The 20,721-nt window shown below is 42.5% G+C and overlaps 1 protein-coding gene across 5 annotated transcripts in view; it reads right to left on the bottom strand.

The window, feature by feature from the left end:
- Positions 1-20,721, bottom strand: part of DYM (dymeclin) — a 374,546-nt gene that overhangs the window by 271,214 nt on the left and 82,611 nt on the right. For all 5 annotated transcript variants that reach the window (XM_051851233.2, XM_002713527.5, XM_070050191.1 and 2 more), the window contains one exon: positions 15,049-15,121. In XM_051851233.2, coding sequence (XP_051707193.1) covers positions 15,049-15,121 — 73 coding nt within the window. The remainder of the gene's footprint in view (positions 1-15,048; positions 15,122-20,721) is intronic.

Raw genomic sequence — 20,721 nt, 5'->3', positions numbered from 1 at the left:
GAGAATTAGCCTAGTGAGCCGCGGTGCCGGCCTATATATTTTGACAAATGCATACAACACGTATCCATAATTACAGTCTCCTGCAGAATCACTTCTGTGCCCTGAAAACTCCTTACACTCCCCTCAAGCCCCTGCAACCACAGATCTCTGTCTCCATAGTTTTGCCTTTTCTGGAATGTTTTACAGTTGGAATCATATAGCCCATAGCTTTTCAAATTGGCTTCTTCTCCCTGCCAGCAAGTCTTGAAAGTTCTAGTTGGTCCACATTTTCACCAATATGCAGCATTGCCAGTCTTCTTACTTTTAGCTATTCCAGTGAGTGTATAATATCTCATTATGGCTTTCATTTGCATTGTCCTGCTGATTAACCAAATTAAACATCTTATTGGCCATTGATATAGTTTTGTATAAAGTATTAATTTAAATCTTTTGGGACCAGCATTATGGCATAGTAGGTTAAGCCTCAGCCTGTAATGCCAGCATCCCATATGGGCACCAGTTCAAGTCCTGGCTGTTCCACTTTTGATCCAGCTCCCTTATAATGCACCTGGGAAGGTGGTAGAGGATGGCCCAAGTGCTTGGGCCTTTGCACGCATGTGGGAAACCCAGAAGAGGTTCCTGGCTCCTGTCTTTGGTCTGGCCCAGCCCTAGCAGTCGCAGCCATTTGGGAAGTGAACCAACGGATGGAAGATCTCTCTCATCCCCCCTCTCGCCATCTCTCTCTCCTCTTCTCTAACTCTGCCTTTCAAATAAATAAAAATAAATTTTAAAAATCTAAAAAAAAACTAAAGATTTCATTTTGCAATGAGATTATTTGTCTATTTTTGAACTCCTAATAGCTCTTGATATATTCAGGAATAAAGTCAGGTAAATATATTCTGAGGACATTTTCTTCTGTCTATGACTTGACTGTTTTCTGCTGAAGCCAAGTTTTTATTTTTGATAAAGTTTACTTATCAAGTTTTTGTTTAAAAAAATTATGTTTATTTTATTCATTAGAAAAGCAGGTGGACAAAATTCTCATCCACTGGTTCATTCCCCAAATGGCCAGGAGCTGGAAACTCAACCCAGGTCCCAGGTCTCCCAGCTGGGTGAGAGGAACTCAGCTGCTGGAGCCACTGCCTGCTGCCTGCCAGGGTGTACATCAGCAGGAAGCCTGAAGGAGTCAGGAGCAGAGCTGGGGCTCAAACCCAGGTATCTAGTAAGGGATGCAGGCATCCCAAGCAGCAACTTAATCACTACAAGAAACGCTTCATGATTACTTCTTTCTGTGTCTTTTGTTACCTCTGCCTATAGTTGTGTGGATTTCCCTAATGTAGGGGTTATAGGCGAGGTAAGGATCCATTTGTGTTTGTGTTACTTTGTTTTGTTTCTTCCTGAATGCATAACTAGCTTTTCCAGCATCAGCAGTTGATAAAACCTCTCCCTCCCCAACTGAATTACTTTGCTGCCTGTTTTAGAAACCAATTAATCATGTAGGGGCAGATCTGTCTCTTGGCTCTCCATTCTGATTCAGAGATTTATTTATCAACACCACAGTGTCTTAGAAAGTGTGACTTTACAGCATATCATGACAAGTAAGGCAGTACAGGTATTCCATTTATCTTCTTTTTCAATAGTGCTCTGTGCATTCTAGGTTACTTGCCTTTATATATATATATATATATATATATATATATATATATATATATTTTAGAATCAGCTAGCCAGTTTCTACATAGAAAATCATGATATACATGCATCAAAATGAATCGAGGCTGGCGCCGCGGCTCACTAGGCTAATCCTCCGCCTTGCAGCGCCGGCACACCGGGTTCTAGTCCTGGTCGGGGCGCCGGATTCTGTCCCGGTTGCCCCTCTTCCAGGCCAGCTCTCTGCTGTGGCCGGGGAGTGCAGTGGAGGATGGCCCAAGTGCTTGGGTCCTGCACCCCATTGGGGAGACCAGGAGAAGCACCTGGCTCCCGGCTTCGGATCAGCACGGTGCACCGGCCGCAGCGGCCATTGGAGGGTGAACTAATGGTAAAGGAAGACCTTTCTCTCTGTCTCTCTCTCTCTCACTGTCCACTCTGCCTGTTAAAAAAAAGGAAGGGAAGGGAAGGGGAGGGGAGGGGAGGGGAGGGGAGGGGAGGGGAGGGGAGGGGAGAATTGAAAGCTCAATTTGGGTGATACTGGCATCTTAACAATACTGTCTTCCAATTCATGAACATGATGCTTGCTGGCATTTTAAGTATTCATTAACTTCATTGAGGGGCCAGCACTGTTGCACAGCAGGTAAAGCCGCTGCCTCCAGTGCCCACATCCCATATGGGCGTCGGTTCGTGTTCCGGCTGCTCCACTTCCCATCCAGCTCTCTGCTATAGACTGGGAAAGCAGTGGATGATGGCCCAAGTCCTTGGGCCTCTGCACCCACATGGGAGACCCAGAAGAAGCTCCTAGCTCCTGGCTTCGGATTGGCACAGCTCCGGCCATTGCGGCCAACTGGGGAGTGAACCAGCGGATGGAAGACCCCTCTCTCTCTCTCTCTCTCTCTCTCTCTGCCTCTCCTTTCTCTGTGTGTAACTCTTTCAAATAAATAAATAAATATTTTTTAAAAAAAAACTTCATTGAGAAATGCTTTTTAGTTATGAGTATATAAGGGGCTCACACACTTGTCGAATTTATTCCTTTTTCATGTCTATTTTTTTAAACTGAACTTTTAGCCTTTTATTTTCCAGTCCAATGCTTTTACTATATGACTTTTCTATAATGACCATGCCATAGTTGGTTTAGGCTGTGGTGACAAAGTACCATCAGATGTTTTAAACAACAAACATTTATTTTCCACAATTCTGAAGGCTGGGAAGCCCAAGCTCCAGCTGCTGGTAGATTCTGTGACTGATGAGGATCCCGTTCCTGCTTTGTCCTCACTCGGTGATGGGAAGCGTAGTGGCTGGGACTCAAATCAGGATCTCCATTATGGGAGGCAGGGGTCTTAAGCAGCAAATGAACCACTGTGGCAAACGCCTGCCTCTGTAAACTCATTTTTCTGTAATACCATTGTTAGGTTTTAGTACAGGGTTATACTACTCTCATAAAACAAGTTATCAGGGCTGACAAGTGGCACAGAGGGTTAAAGCCCTGGCCTGCTGCACTGGCATCCCATATGGGCACCGGTTCTAGTCCTGGCTGCTCCTCTCCAATCCAGCTCTCTGCTATGGCCTGGGAAAGCAGTAGAAGATGGCCCCAGTGCTTGGGCCCCCACACCCACATGGGAGACCCAGAGGAAGCTCCTGGCTCCTGGCTTCAGATCAGCGCAGCTCCAGCCATTGCGGCCATCTGGGGAGTGAACCAGCGGATGGAAGACCTCTCTCTCTTGTCTCTGCCTCTCTCTGTAACTCTCTTTCAAATAAATAAAATAAATCTTTAAAAAAAACACACACACACAAGTTATCTCAACTGATATGGAGACGTACTTTATGAAGACGTTTGCTTCACTGATGCAGAGTCAAGCAAATATGGCAAACTCTGCCCATGACTCTGCCTATGATAGCAGATGTGGTCACATGTGTACATGAATGCAAATACATACAGATGTCAACGTGCAAAAAACAAAAGTAGCAATCCTGACAGACGAAATCATAGGTGACTATTTTTATTATTTTTAATTTAAATTTCTAAAATGGGAAGGGTAAGAAGGAAATGAGGAAGACATATAGACCTCAAACCAGTTGCCTCCATCGGGAAATTTCCAGAAAAAAGATCTATCATGAGAGATGGTCTTATCTCCTGTCATCTCAACAAGTTTTCTTATGCAATCAAAGAGGGATGCAAATAATAAGAAATAACACCACTCCTTCCAATCAAAGTGATGAGTTAAATTTTTTACTACTAACACGCATCACAGAGGCACAGATCCCATCTCATTGAAAGTGTTCAGTCATTAAAAGCATTTAAACACTATTTGACAGATTTTATACCCAGAAATTCTGCTCCTTCATAAGAAAACAGCAGCATTCTAACACTCACAAGCATCTAATTTGTAACAACCAAAAAAAAGTGAATATACATTTCTGTACCAAAAATTTTTACTCAATATACAGTTTAGTGACATAGTACAAAAAGGTACTTATTATTCTTGATTATTTCCAAAACAACCTAAAGCTACAAGCCAAAGACGGAGAGATACCACTTGTCAACATACTACTTAATACAAATAAAAATCTGTGTTATGAAAGAACTATGAATGATTTTCAAAAATATTGCATCAAAATAAAGTTACTTTTTAATTTCATTGTGCACAAACTTTTTGAAATCCCCTCCTCCATATACACCGAACACACATGTACACAGATACACCAAACTGCATTATGGAATACCATTGGCGTCACTGCCTTAAAATCAGGAAAGCCAAGACATATTTCTAAGTTCTCTATCAATTCACTCTGCTAACCTCAACAAATAACTCTTGTGGGTCTTGGTTTTCTTACTTGTAAATAAGGACAGCTAAGCAAGCAATCTCTAACATCATTTTCTGCTGTAACTTTCTATAGTGTTCAAAAAACAGAACTCAAGGCAATGTTAGATTCCTGTGAATACAAAATTAAAAATAAATTAATTGGGGTATCTTAAGTGCCAAATAACTGGGCAAAAAGCCCTCGGAGAGGCAAACACTTAAAAGAAACCAAAATTCTACCATACAGAGTGTGGTAGCTTTGAACAGATGAAAAATGTTTTAAGCCAACAGATCTTTCTTGTTTTAATGTCCCTGTATAATCTTCAGAAGATTTTCATTACACAATCACCAAAACAAAGTCAACTTTTAAGAAGCCAAAATGTTGCTTTGGCTGCCATAGTATCCCAAGAACTTTCCACCATCTGGTCTGGAAATGTCCTAGAACAAACTACTGTTGGAGCAAGTTATTAATTTTGTGTGAAGAAAAAAAGACAGGCGCCATGACCTTGTACTGCTCTGTGAGGGCAGAGTGGAACACTTGGATAAAGACAAAAGCCTTCATGAAATTGGTGTTAGTATTGGCTAAGGGCAAAGTCAATGAATACAGAGGGAAAAACATGCTCCTTTGACTTACTATTGGATAAGAAACCTGATGGTACACTGTAAGTGGAACACAGTTTAATAAAAAACAACTGACAAGTTCAAAGGATTAAGACCAAAATTTAGAAACATCAAGGTCATGCCAACACAGAGATCCTAAAAGTTCAATATGATAGATACTATCAGTAATAGTGATAGCAAGTTTTAAAAGGTAATTAATCAAAGACATGGTAATTTTTTTTAAGATTTATTTATTTATTTGAGAGGCAGAGTTACAGAGATAAAGAAGAGCTAGAGACAGAGGTCTGCCATCCGCTGGTTCACTCCCCAAATTGCAGCAAGGGCCGGGGGTTGGGCCAATCTGAAGCCAGAAGCCAGGAGCTTCTTTTGGGTCTCCCACACTGGTACAAGGGAGGGCCCAAGCACTTGGGCCATCTTCTGCTTTCCCAAGCCATTAGCACAGAGCTGGATTGGTAGAGGAGCTGCTGAGACACAAACTGGCACCCATATGGAATGGCTGCACTGCAGGCAGAGACCTAACCTACTACGCCACAGCACCGGCAGTATTAATTTATAAAAATCTTAACAAGAGAACAAAAAGACCTGGAAGTTAGGAGTCAAAAAATCTAGATTCTTTGGATTGGCCTTGGGGCTCAGCTGCTGCCTACAACGTTGGCATCCCATATGGGCACTGGTTCAATTCCCAGCTGCTCCACTTCCAATCCAGCTCCCTGCTATAAGGTGCCTGGGAAAGCAGTGGAAGATGGCCCAAGTTACTTGGGCCCCTGCGCCCGCATGAGACATGCACATGAAGCTCCTGGTTCCTAGCTTCAGACTGGCCCAGCCCCAGCTATTGCAGCCATCTGGGGAGTGAACCAGCAGATAGAATATATTCTCTCTCTCTCTCTCTAACTCTGCCTTTCAAATGAATAAATAAATCAAAACACAAACAAAAAAGAAATCTAGATTTTAGTCTCATATGTGTCACTTATTACCTATATCAACCATTTGACCCATCCACAATGGTGGATTACAGAAACCCAAATATCCATCTCATATTTAATGGCTTCCCAAAAAATTAATACATAAGGAAAATGCATCAATTGTTTAAAATATAGCTGCAGATCTTAATAAAATAAAATTCAACACAAAAAGATCTTCTGAAAATATCCTAAGCAAAACTTTAGACTAACTGACACGTTGATAAAACGATAAAACAAATATGCCAAGTACTGGTTAAGACTCTATAGCGGGCATGAGGGTGTTGAAAGGGCACTCATGCCAACTCATGATGGCACACTTGTAACACAAGGGAAAGTCAGAGGAAGAATTCTCAGGAACAAAAACAATTACTAACACTTGATCAAAAATTAGAGGTTGCTTTTAAATATATGAAGGGATATCCCATCCCACTTGTAACAATAACACACAAATAAGAATCACAATATGACTTCCATTTTTAACTTAAAAATAATAATTTACATATAGCCAAGGATGTAGCAAAGGGAAGAATACAAATATGCAAAAGAAACAATCACCTGAGCAGCCATCAATAAGGAATTTAATGTTTTATCTATTCCTCCCCACAATCATTTTCAATTCTTAGCTTTTCTGGCGGTTTACATAAACTTTTACCTTTGCATTTCTAAGTAATATACTGCTATTGTGAAAAAATGAAGACTAATTTTTAAGAGCAGCTTTAAGCTCTTAGCAAAATTGTACCAAATCAGTGCTTATAAAATAACACCCTTTAAAATTACTCAGCATACAAAACATTTTCAAGTATATGATTTTGGTTCCCAACACAAGGCTGAGCAGCCGAAGCAGGAGGCAAAGCACCAGGCACGCTGCAGCTCAGATGAAACCTCCTCAGCTGCTGCCCTTCTACTTCTTCAGGCCGGGATGCACACGGAACCTCGCTGGGCCCTCAACAGCCAGGTGTTAACCTCTAAACTCGTGAAACTTCCGTATCTAAAGTATTAAAAACTCAACTACATGTACTCAAATGTCTGTCTCTGATCTATTAACTCTAACTTTAAAATGAGAACACCATGGGCTGGTATGATGTTGCTGATTGATAGTAGATCTGGGATTCAAATCCTACCTTCTGGATCCAGAATTAGGGAGCTTTTCTCTGCTACCCAATATTCCCTATATTTGCTGACAATAATCACATAAGTATTTATGACAACCTGAGAACCTATCTTGTAAAGTTAACATTGTGCCTCTGAATATATTTGGTCAGATTTCTTCAACAAACCAAGTAATGTTACACATATGGAAAAATTTTTTAACTTGGATCCCTTTCACCAAGATACCAGATATCAATCTTCAAACTAAAGGGTTATGTGAACTTCTAGTATATAATATTCTCTTGATATATGAATATTCTATAGTCTTTAAATCAATGTTTATAACATCTTAAATGCCTAATTCTTCCAAAGAGCTGTACTAGATGTTTATCCTACAGCACCTAAAAACTTAAATGCTGATTTGCAACTGCCACCCAACTCTTGGGGTGAGATTTGGAGAAGTGTTTGAGAGTCAGCATGCAAAGCTAGACCAAGCTGCCAACAGCGAGGTCCTCCACTGCCAACCAGGGGTCTCTCTAGTCCCTTCCGCTCTCTTCCAATAGCTGGAGACTTCACAAAGAAACCATTTCTGACTCTTCAGGTTCTTCAACCACCTACTCACTGTCAGCACCCAGCGTTTTCAGTATTCAAATTTTCCACAATATAACTTCTAAGCCATTATCCTTAGACTATCGTTCAAATAAATATGTATTTTATGTAATTTCCTTACCTCCAAAAATCCTGAGGATGCACTGGATTTTACAAATAAGATCTTTAATCAGTTTCATCCTTCCTCAAGTATTTCCAAAACAGATTTCAAAGAAATAGCTCTAAAAATTATATTCTTTTATATCTTAATAAACAGAGAACCCTAAACATAATGGAATCTAACATTCAAGTTTTGCTCCATCCAACAATGAGGCTTCTCCATTCCTAACCTTCCACAAACGTGCTGTTCTAATCAAACACACACACTCATAATTCTCCAAACACATTATTCACCCCCGAGAGGGCCCCATTCAGCTCCTCTTGCCTGCCCTTCAATGACCTGGCCACTGCTGATCACTATGGCTCCAAATCTCTGTGGCCCTTATCAACTGCTCCTCTTACTGGGCCATCTTGCTGTGTATCTATCCATCTGTAAGCTCTTCAAGAGCCACAGCTTCCTATATCTAGTATAGTGTAAACACATAGAATATTCCCAGCATATTTTTGAGAACAAATTAAAAAGAAGTTATATTGTGAAGGGATAATCTGAAGACAATAAAATATAATGTTGACTATACCTTAACTAAATGGTCCTGGACTATTCAACATTTATAACTAATTAATCTATCATTTCCTTAAATACTGTCAGATACTATTTCTTAGTGTTCTGAGGTCTACCAGCCCCTTATATTACAAATGTCAGTAAGACATCCTCATCGTTATAATACGTTCCAATTGCAAAGAGCTTGGAGCCACTATGTCATAATGGAATGTGCCTTCACACACAAGTCTATTTCTGTATAGACTAGATGCTGAGAAACAAACAAAATGTTTTAAGTACACTGAATAAGTTGCACCCTGCTAATTTGCTCATTCAGCAAGTATTTTGAGATTCTACCATGCATCAGGCTGGCCTGAATATCAGGGATTGCAGCAGTGAGCAAAACAAACACTAGCACAAGAAAAGACCTGGTTTTCACAGAACTATCATTCTAATTTTATTTGAGAGGTACAAGCAAGAGAGTTAACAGATAATATGAAAAGCCATGGTAAGTGTTAAAGACAAAATCAAAAACAAAAACAAAACCAAGTATGATAAAGGAACAGAGAATTAGAAAAGAGCACTTTAGGGTTGTCAGAGAAGAGATTCCTAAGAAACAGAACTGTGATCAGGAGAAAGCATGAAGGAGGTCATAGCAGAAGGACAAAGGGCAGAGGCCCTGGCGATGGGACAGACTGGCTCAGTCCACAGGAGCCCTGAGACCAGGAGGCCCGCAGCAAAGTGAGCACATGCACAAGGCTGGCAGATGACATCAGATTCTCCCAGGCTCCCAAGCAGACAAAGTCACAAACGGATAACACGCCACCCAGAAAGGCAGTGAAGGCAACTAATTGTAAAGTCTCATGTTTTGTCAACCCATCACTTAAGAAAAACAAGAGAAGGTTTTCTCAGATTAAACTACAATTGAAAAACCTGTAGATCAGGCTCAGCCTAAAAATTACTTGAACTCCAGTCCTCAGTGAGGTCACAGGTTCATAAGAGAGAACATAAAAACAGGTCTCAGAGGAAGAAGCTGTAGGTCAGGCCTGAGGCCAATAGGAACGCCCATTCTAAGCAGACCTCACAGGGACTGGCACAAGAGAGAAGGGGTAGGGACTATACTGACAATGACATCATTATACATACCTAGCAGTGACAGCTTTGCCAAAAACAGGCTAAAAGACAGGGAGAGCAATCTAGTTCAAGCGCTCTAAATAACATCTATTTCACAATAAAACAGCATCACAAACAGTACCAAAACACAAGTACAGCATCGGCCTACACAACACAATTGCATCTGCCGCTGTAGCCCCACTACTCTGCACCAAACAGGCTCATTCCACCCCTACAGTGACCCCCGTGTCACAAATTCCAAGTGCTGAGCTTTCAGCTCTGGTCTAACCAAACATTCTCTTTATTATACTCCATACTAGTGTCTTGAGGAAAATACATTTATCTTATTGGATTCCTGCCCCATTCAATGCCTTGAGATCACAGAGAAGCTACAAAAATTAAAGGCAAGGTTTTACTCTGGGAGACTTACTCAAATTCAAGAGGGATCAACCCAAAATAATTTTTAAAATGTCAAGTCTTAAGCCCATGCATGACTTAATCTTTATTTTAATATATAAATTCTGAGATGGATAGTCTTAAGGATTCCTGAAAGATATATAATTTTAATCTGACTTTGAAGATTAATACCTCAGAGAATTAAAAATTTATCAAGAAATTCAATGTGACTGAGAAGCAGTAGCCACCAACTACTTCAAAGCCAATCGGGTGGGCACTGTGATACAGTGGGTTAAGCTGCTGCCTGTGACACTGGCATCCCATAGGGGCACTGATTCATGTACCAGCTACTCCACTTCCAATCCAGCTCCCTGTTAATATGCCTGGGAAATCAGCAGAAGATGGCCCAAGTGTGTGGGCCCCAGCAGCCAATTTGGAGACTTGGATGGAGTTCCTGGCTTCTGGTTTAAGCCGAGCCCAGCCCTGGCCACTGCAGCTGTTTGGGAAGTAAAACAGAAGATGGAAGCTCTCACTCGCTCAGTCTCTCTCTCTCTCTCCCCCTGTGTGTGTGTGTGTGTGTGTGTGTGTGTATCCTTAACTCTCTGTAACTCAATCTTTCAAATAATTATTTTTCAAAAAAAGCCAATCTTCACTGCAAATGAACTCCTATTAAAGTTCACTATGATGAACCTGTGAGAGTTTATCTAAACTACTACAGTTCAACTTTTTAATAGTAAAGTTCATTTAAAACTTAATTTATAAATCTCTAAATAAATATATATCACAAACACATATGTACAGAGGCATTTAAAAATTAGTGGAAAACTAGAACCAAAACAAGTTTATTTGGCCCAAAAATACATAGCATATTTGCAGTATTTTTCATAATACATATTTTCGATGAACTCATGTTTTCGATCCCTCATGTTTATGTGCATATGTGTGTTCCAGGTGTAATCACTTTGTTTTTAATATTAACAGAATAATTTACCAGAGTCTCATATAAAACATTTAACTTACTATTGAATTATCCTTAGTAGCCATTAAAATTAGATTTCTCCTATTATTCACCTGCTAATTCAGCCCAGGCACACCATTGTTAAGTAAGAAAGTTTACTGTGAGATGCTGAGATGCAAAAGCGTTCCCAGTTTTTATATATTAATCTCTCTTAAATTAGAAGTTGATCCATAAGCTGCAGCACAGTTACAGTAGATGAAACACTTAAAGAATAGTTTGGTTTCACATGGAAACTGTAACCAAGACAAACCTTCTGTGGGATGGAGTTCCAAGAACATTCAATCATGAGATGGTTTCAGCAGCTGGTTAAAGCCAAGTGTACCCAAGACAAGACATCTGGCTGGCTGTGCATTTTCAGTTCATTTACAAAGCATAAACACATTGAAACATGAAATGTTTGATATATTACAACACTGTTTCCTCCTTAAGAGTGTGTAAGTGGCTGTTCTAGTCACTGTGTCCAAGCTTAGTTATTATCTAAAACTGTATTGTCTTCCCCCTTAACTGCACCAAAACATCCTATTGACAACGGCAAAAAAGGAATGTAACTCTTTTAGGATACACACCAAATTGCTGGTATTTGACAACAAAAATGTAATCAGAGGTAAGCTAGTTAAAATGAAATCAAGAGGAGCCAGCATTGTGGCATAGCGGGTTAAGCCGCCTGTGATGTCATCATCCCATATGTGCACCAGTTTGATTCTCGGCTACTCTAACTTGTGATCCAGTTCCTGGCTACTGGCCTGGGAAAGCAGCAGAAGATGGCCTAAGTGCTTGGGCCCCTGCACCCACATGGGAGACCTGGATGAAGCTCCTGGCTCCTGGTTTAGGCCACTGTGGCCATATGGGAAGGTGAACCAACGGATGGAAGATATTCTTTCCTCTCTCCCTCTCCCTGTCTCTCTCTTCCTTCCTTCCTCCCTCCCTTCCTCCTTCCCTCCCTCCCTATCTCTCTATAACTCTGCCTTTTGAATAAATAAATCTTTAAGAAAAAAATTTTAAAAAATAAAATTAAAACAGGAACATATGAGGCATCCCACATACTATGACAAAAAAAAGAATTAACAAAATAAGTATAAGTGAGTCCCTCCCTCACCTGTAACAGGAAAACCAACCACAGTGGCTTAGCCAAGTTAGGTGTTCATTTTTCTCATGCAAGAAGGAATCCAAAGACAAGGGACCCAGGGCCAGTATAACAGTTTCATAATGTCATCAACGCCCCCATGCTCCTGGGACACTCTTCTTGGCATAGGGAGCTCAATATCCTAGTTTAGAGATCGCCTAAGCACCGCCTCCACCTTCCAGAAGGAAGAGAGGGCAATGAGTAGAAGGCTACAGGGGACAGGCACGGCAAGCTCATGGCTTCTCACATCACTGACGCAAACTAGGGCATGTGGCTAACTGCCCCAGTCAGCTTTTTACTAGAATGAAATACCCGAGCAAACTAACTTTGTAAAGAGAAAAGGGTTACTTAGTTCACACTTTTGGCGGTTCGAGCCCAGGATTTTGCTGCCCCATTGGTTTGGCCTCTGAGGGGGTGGAGGACGGCAATGGTGGAGCCCTTGTGAGGAACCAGCTGGTGAGCAGGCAGCAGTGGCTGGCCCAGCTCAGCCTTTCCTAACAGCCCTCTTACAGGAACCACCTTCCAAGGGCACATCTCCCAAGACCTAAGCACCTCCCACTAGGCCCACCTCCTGAATACCATAAACAGATTACATTCCCACCCTCTTGGTGCCATTAACTTAGGAACTTGGGGGAAGGCTGCATGAGTTTAGGGGCCAAATGATGTTCAAACCATAGCACTAATGTAACTGCCAAAGTATCTGCAGACTACACTGGAAACCCACGGCCATCTAAATGATACTGGAATTCACTGGAGTGGAAGGGGAGAAAGGATGCCAGGCATGCAAATAGCTGTGTACCGAAGTTCCACCTGCCAGGCTGCACAGCGCCATCCAATCACAGCAAGCTTCAGTGCTCCTTGCTTCTGAGTCTACAGTAAAATTCTTGATGCTGCACTCACAGACAACAGAGGCCAGGAGCCCATCTTCTCACAGATACCCCCCACCTTGGGTCATAGGCTAATAGCACATTTCTAACTATACCCCCATGTAGACTGAGCCTCTGCAATGACAGACCTTAAAACCTACTTCCTTATTTCAAAAATAATTCCTTTTAAACTATGTGTCATCAACAGGGTAAATAACCTAATTTTTCAGGGGTGAAAACATTCACAGATACTATAATGCTTTGTGGTCCTCCAAAAGACCAGGACAGACTCATATTCAATTTCAAGGGCATTCAAATTTCATTGATGAAAGAAATATCTAACAAGGCTTGTCAGGGAGACAGATTTTTTTTTGAAAAGATTGAGAATCATTGCTTTTTGGGGCAGGCATTTGGCCCAGAGGTTAAAACACCCACATCCCAGGGCCAGCGCTGTGGTGCAGCAGTTAAAGCCCTGGCCTGAAGCGCTGGCATCCCTTATGGGCGCCGGGTCTAGTTCCAGCTGCTTCATTTCTGATCCAGCTCTCTGCTGTGGCCTGGGATAGCAGCAGAAGATGGCCCAAGCCCTTGGGCCCCTGCACCCGGGATTCCCGGAAGAAGCTCCTGGCTCCTGGCTTTGGATTAGCGCAGCTCCAGCCATTGCGGCCATCTGGGGAGTGAACCAGTGGATGGAAGACCTCTCTCTCTGTCTCTACCTCTCTCTGTAACTTTGTCTTTCAAATAAATATATTAAAAAAACAAACACATCCCACACTGGATACCTGGGTTTGAGTCCCAGCTCCCCCTCCAGCTGCCGACCCTGGGAGCAGCAGGTGATGGCTCAAGTAGCAGGGTCCCTGCCACCCACGTGGGAGACCGGGACTGTGTTCCCAGCTCCTGCCTCAGCCCAGATGTCGCAGGCATTTAAGAAATGAAACAGTGACAGGAACTCTGTCTCTTTTCTCCCTGTCTCTCCCTCTCTAGGCTCCTCAAATAAATACAATAAGTAAATTTTAAAAACCAAACAGACCAAACATTCTGAATTCCATAGGAACTGCATTGAGCTGCAGTGACAGAAACACACTTGTAGCAATGTAAACAAGTAAGCTTTTTTAAGCATTCATTTTATTTATTTGAAAGGCAGAGTTACAGAGAAAGAAGGAAAGACAGAGAGAAGGTGGTATCTTCCATCTACTGGTTCAATCGCCAAATGGCCACAAATGGGCAGGGGCTGGGATGGGCTGAGGCAGGAGCTTAGAACTCCATTCAGATCTCCCATGTGGGTGGCAGAGGCCCCGGTACTTGGGTCATCCTCTGCTGTCTTCCCAGGCACATCAGCAGAGAGCTGGATCAGAACCAGAGTTGGCCAGGATTTGAACCAGTGCTCGTATGGGATGCTAGTACTACAGATGGCAGTTTTACTCACCGAGCCACAACCAGCCCCAAGAGCTAATTTTTGCCAAATGAGAGGTCATGTGTAAGGGAAGGGGCTTGATAGCCATTGATTTTGGTTGAGTAGCTCAGTGAGTTCAGGGCAGAATTTTCTGTGACTCTTGGCTCATGGTACGAAGCTAGACACACAACTCAAAAGACCTTGTCCACATTCCAGTCAGCAGGAAAGACAGCATCAAGAACCAAAAAATAACACCTCCTAGTTGAGTTAGTCCCTTTAAAGAACTTCACCCCACAGTCACTGGGGGACTTCCCCCACATCTCCCCAACCCCACCTGGCTTCAAGGAAGACTAGAAATAAAAATGTGGTCTCTCAAAAGAAGCTAGAAATAAGATCAGGAAGTCAGAAAGAAAGAGAGAACAAATACTATGTGGTCAACTGGCTGTGTCTACCACATACAGATGGAATTCAAACTGCTTCTGTCCTAACTCTTGCTTCCAGAGATCTATACAATCTCTTATTACAGAAATTAATCTAATCCTATGCCTACCATATGCTGCACATTACTAAGGGACTTGTATTGCCCTTAACAACATAAAATTCTTCTTTGGATGGTTGATAATAAGCATCTAGAATTAAGCAAGAGATATAAAAGAATCCCATGAATGTACAATTCCTTAGAAACACACATGAAAGTACTCCACCAGGACCCACCAAGTGCTCAGCATGACCAGTTATCACCTTCAGTACACAAAGAAGATAAAACAAACCCTGGCATGGCCAGAACTTACAAAAGTGGGATATCAGTGATTAACTGCATCAAACAGCAGAGCAGTTCTTCCAAAAGATCTTCCGAATCAGAACCTGGTGAGACACATAAAGAATGTTTTAACCAAGCACACAACAGAATGGAGCTTTTAGAAGTTAGGTTTTCATCCTTAATGAGAAGAATAGCGATCATTACATAAACTCAGACACTCATGTTGACCACTGAATAAAATCCACATCATGAACAAGTTAGCATCTATTATGATCTTCAGCTAACACAAGAATTCTGAACATTAGCTATTAGTCAAATACACTTTTAAAAAATATTTAATTTGAAAGGCAAATCAGAGAGGGAGGGAGGGAAGAGGGAGAAACAGAGATGGAGAGAGATCTTCCATCCACTGGTTCACTCCCCAAATGGCCACAATGGCCAGGGTTGGGCCAGGCTGAAGCTAGGAGCCAAAAACCCTATCTCGTTCTCCACCCAGGTTTTTGGGCCATCTGCTGCTACCTTCCCAGGAACATCAGCAGGAAGCCTGATCAGAAGCAGAGCAGCAGGGACTGAATCAGCACTGGGATATGGGATGCCAGCATCACAAACGCCAGCTCCTACAAACAGATGTTAAAGTTCAAGGGTATCTTAAGGTCACCAAAGCTCTTCTAATGTACTGTTTCTCTCAATGAAACCTTACATTAAGGTCAAACATATGAAAGAGATCAAGCTGCTCTGGCTGCTCTGACTGAGCAAGGGCAGGGGACTGGGCCCTCTTCCCCACACATCACTTGACATTATCATCCATCTTCTCAATGGGCCTCAAGGCTCCATTTCTGAAGCCCTGTGGGTCACAGACAGGAAGCCACCAGGAAGCCGCCCATCTCCTCAAAGACAAGCACAGGGAAATAAGCCTTCCCAAGTATAGCATCACAAAGTGCTATAGGCACACGACCTCCAGATTTCCAGTGTCCATCAGTACCTTATGTGATTTTTTTTTTAATTTGAAAGGCATAACCGGGGGATGGGTCGGGGAGACAAATAGAGGTCCCCCATCTACTGGTTTACTCCCCAAATGGCCGCAACAGCCGGGGCTGGGCCAGGCTGAAGCCAGGAGCTTCTTCCGCGTCTCTCACATGGGTGCAGAGGCTCAGGCACTTGGGCCATCTTCCACTGCCTTCCCAGGCACATTTAGCACGGAGCTGAATTGGAAGTGGAGCAGCTGGGACACAAACCAGCATCCATGTGGGATGCTGGCATCACAGGCTTAGGCTTAAGTTGCTATACCATAATGCCAGCCCCTCCCTACCTGATTTCTGGTCACGGATACTACTGATCCCTACACCTTCACAAGTCTTTCTCTCCTTAGTTCCTCAAACACTCTATTTCGGACCAACTCCTTTTCCTCTCTCTTGCCTGCTTCCCCAGATGCCTTTCAAACTGCAGGTGGTCCCCAGGGTCCCTGCAGGGCCTTTCTCCTCTGCTCACTCCCTGTGATCCCCCTCACCAACACTACTGACAGGCTGGTGACTCCCAAGTCTACAGCTTTGCTGTAGTGGTCTCTCCACTGTCTCTGCATCTTCATATCCAATTGTTCCGCCCTCTCTCCACCTACGGTCATCATCTCAGCTTTCCCAACACTGAAGTCCACTTGTATGGTCCTATGTCTCCTTTACGGCGACTGCATCAGTAACCCAAGGTCAAGGCCCAGACCCCCCTCTCTTACCTTTCTATAGCCACTCAGTCCCTAGGCCCTCTCAGTGACACCATCCACCTCTGACATTTCCTCCTCACTCCCTGCCATGCTTTTGCTTTTTATCTCAACACCTCACTTCCATTAAAAAAGTAAACCAAATTAAAACTCATTCTGGGGGCCAGTGCTGTGGCGTAGTGGGTAAAACCACCGCCTGCAGTGCTAGCATCCTGTATGGGCACCAGTTCGAGTCCGGGCTGCTCCACTTCCGATGCAGCTCTCTGCTATGGCCTGGGAAAGCAGTGGAAGATGGCCCAAGTCCTTGGGCCCCTGCACCTGCGTGGGAGATGCAGAAGAAGCTCCTGGCTCCTGGCTTCAGATCAGTGCAGCTCCGGCTGTTGTGGACATTTAGGGAGTGAACCAGCGAATGGAAGACTTTCTCTCTCTCTCTCTAACTCTACCTTTCAAATAAATAAATAAATCTTTAAAAAAAAATAAACTTATTCCTGAACTCATCTCAATCTTCCTAACTAGTTACATACTTGTACCTCCAATCAGACCTCCAGACTGCTGTCACAGGGAGCAAACTGAACCCAGTCCTGTCACTCTCCTGAGACTTCTCAATTACTTTGAGCTGAATACCATGTATCAGAAAGACTGCCAAGCTCACAGCACATGAGACCCTTCACAATACAGCCCCGCATCCCTTTCCACTCCATCCCCTTTATGACACCCAGCCCAGCATTACCCAGCTACCTGCCGAGCGCTGTTTTACACTTCATTAATACCATAGCCTCTGCGGGAACACCCTCTGAAAATAAAAACCCAACTTCTTTAAGACACATCTTTGTCCATTTGAACCGTATTCAGTCTTTTGCTCTTCCATAAAACCCAACTCTCTTGTTTCACCCTGAATAAAAATAATCATCTATAAGGTTTCTATGCCTTGTACATGTCATCCATTGCACACGTGGGTTACATTAAACCATCATTTTCTCTCTCCATGCAGGCAGGCCCCTACTGGACCCTGGACTTCTTGAAGGCAGTGACTAACAAAGCTTGCACATACAGTCAGTTCTTCCTAGCTGCAGGTTCCACATGCATGGATTCAGTCAACTGCAGAGCAAAAATATTGGGAGGAAAATAACTGCATGTGTACTGAACATGTGCAGACTTCTTCCCTTGTCATTACGCCCGATACACAATATGGTACAACTATTTACACTGCATTTAAATGACATTATGCATTAGAAGTAATCCAGAGATGATTTAAAATATGTGGATGTGTGATGACTATGTGAAAATATTTGGTCATTCTATATAAGGAACCTGTGCCTCCACGGATTTTGGCATCCACAGGAGTCCTGAACCAATCCCCTCCAGATACTGATGGGCAACTGTAACACATATTCAATACATCTTTGCTGAACTAAACCCAGGTGCCTACCTACAAATCCAGCAGTTACCTCCAATGCATCAAAGCAAACATCATCTGCTACCCAGAAATTAAAAAGAAATTCCTTTCTGCCTTGCCTAAGTAGAACTGGCAGGGAACCTTTGAGAAGTGAGTACAAATACTGAAGAGAACATTAAATCACACGGAGCACAGCAATCAATGCCATAAAGGACACACAGCAAGACTCAAGTTCCACAACCACATTCAATCTCACTCCGAGACAGCAGTGGCTTGGCTCAACTAATGAAGAATAAAAGAACAACTATCTCTTCTTTCTGAGGCCACAAATAAGGAGGATATCTAACTAAAATCCTCATTGCCAAGACTGCCCAACATAATCCAAGTGAGTGAACAACCTGTTTAATAAACTGATCTGTTGTAATATAAGATACATGCAAAGGGCCAGCGCTGCGGCATAGCGGGTAAAACCACCGCCTGCAGTGCCAGCATCCCATATGGGCATCAGTTCGAGACCCGGCTGTTCCACTTCCAATCCAGCTCTCTGCTATGGCCTGGGAAAGCAGTGGAAGATGGCCCAAGTCCTTGGGTCCTTGAACCCACATGGGAAGACCCAGAGGAAACTCCTGGCTCCTGGCTTCAGATCGGTTTAGCTCCAGCCATTGCAGCCAATTGGGATTGAATTGGAATCCCCTGGCACATTTCTAACTCTACCATTTGGAGACAGTCAGCTTGAGCATGTCCCAGATTATACATCTCCTCCCTCTCTTATTTCCATTCTTATATTTAACAGGGATCACTTTTCAGTTAAATTTAAACGCCTAAGAATAATTGTGTGTTAATTACAGAGTTCAACCAATAGTATTAAGTATAACAAAAAAAAATACTAAAAGGGATAAAGTATTAAGTTGTTCATCAACAGTCTGCACAAGGGCTGATCAAGTCACTGTTTCTCAAAGTGTCCATTTCACTTAAACAGGTTTCCTTTTTGGTGCTCGGTTAGTTGTCACCGATAAGGGAGAACATATGGTATTTGTCCCTCTGGGACTGGCTTATTTTACTCAGCATGATGTGTTCCAGATTCCTCCATTTTGTTGCAAATGACCGGATTTCATTGTTTTTTACTGCTGTGTAGTATTCTTTAGAGTACATGTCCCATAATTTCTTTATCTAGTCTACTGTTGATGGGCATTTGGGTTGATTCCAGGTCTTAGCTATTGTGAATTGAGCTGCAATAAACATTAAGGTGCAGACCGCTTTTTTGTTTGCCAATTTAATTTCCTTTGGGTAAATTCCAAGGAGTGGGATGGCTGGGTTGTATGGCAGGGTTATATTCAGGTTTCTGAGGAATCTCCAGACTGACTTCCATAGTGGCTTAACCAGTTTGCATTCCCACCAACAGTGGGTTAGTGTCCCTTTTTCCCCACATCCTCACCAGCATCTGTTGTTGGTAGATTTCTGTATGTGAGCCACTCTAACCTGGGTGAGGTGAAACTTCATTGTGGCTTTGATTTGCATTTCCCTGATTGCTAGTGATCTTGAACATTTTTTCATGTGCCTGTTGGCCATTTGGATGTCCTCTTTTGAAAAATGTCTATTGAGGTCCTTGGCCCATCTCTTAAGTGGGTTGTTGGTTTTGTTGTTGTGAAGTTTCTTGATCTCTTTGTAGATTCTGGTTAGTAATCCTTTATCTGTTGCATAGTTTGCAAATATTTTTTCCCATTCTGTCGGTTGCCTCTTCACTTTCCTGACTGTTTCTTTTGCAGTACAGAAACTTCTCAATGTTATGAAATCCCAAATGTTAATTTTGGCTTTGACTGCCTGTGCTTCCGGGGTCTTTTCCAAGAAGTCTTTGCCAGTACCTATATCTTGCAGGGTTTCTCTAATGTTCTCCAATAATTTGATGGTGTCAGGTTGCAGATTTAGGTATTTAATCCATGTTGAGTGGATTTCTGTGTAAGGTGAAAGGTAGGGGTCTTGCTTCATGCTTCTGCATGTGGAAATCCAATTTTCCCAGCACCATTTATTGAATAGACTGTCCTTGCTCCAGGGATTGGTTTTGGATCCTTGATCAAATATAAGTTGGCTGTAGATGTTTGGATTGATTTCTGGTGTTTCTATTCTGTTCCATTGGTCTATTCATCTGTTTCTGTACCAGTACCATGCTGTTTTGATTACAAATGCCCTATAATATGTCCTGAAATCTGGTATTGTGATGCCTCTGGCTTTGTTTCTGTTGTACAAGACTTCCATTTATTTAAAAAAAAAATCCTAGGAATCTGATATTCTTGTTTCTGGACTAATCTAAAAATAAACAGCTGTACATCAGGTGAAGAGTGACAAAATTTAACTGTCTACCAGATCTGACATTATACAAGCCATTCATATTGTATTATTTTCTAAAGCATTTATATTACCTTAGCTTTCACAGAAGGCTAGATACCTTTCTTAGTTCCTACATATATATTCGCCTTATCAAATTTACAATAGGGGCCTGCACTGTGGCATAGCAGGTAAAGGTGCTGCCTGCAGTGCCGGCATCCCCTATGGGCACTGGTTCTAGTCCCGGCTGCTCCACTTTCGATCCAGCTCTCTGC

Source organism: Oryctolagus cuniculus, chromosome 10 (assembly GCF_964237555.1).
Source record: "Oryctolagus cuniculus chromosome 10, mOryCun1.1, whole genome shotgun sequence".
Taxonomy (NCBI): Eukaryota; Metazoa; Chordata; class Mammalia; order Lagomorpha; family Leporidae; genus Oryctolagus; species Oryctolagus cuniculus.
Note: the sequence above shows the minus strand (reverse complement) of the source record. Positions and strands in the feature narration are given on the sequence as shown.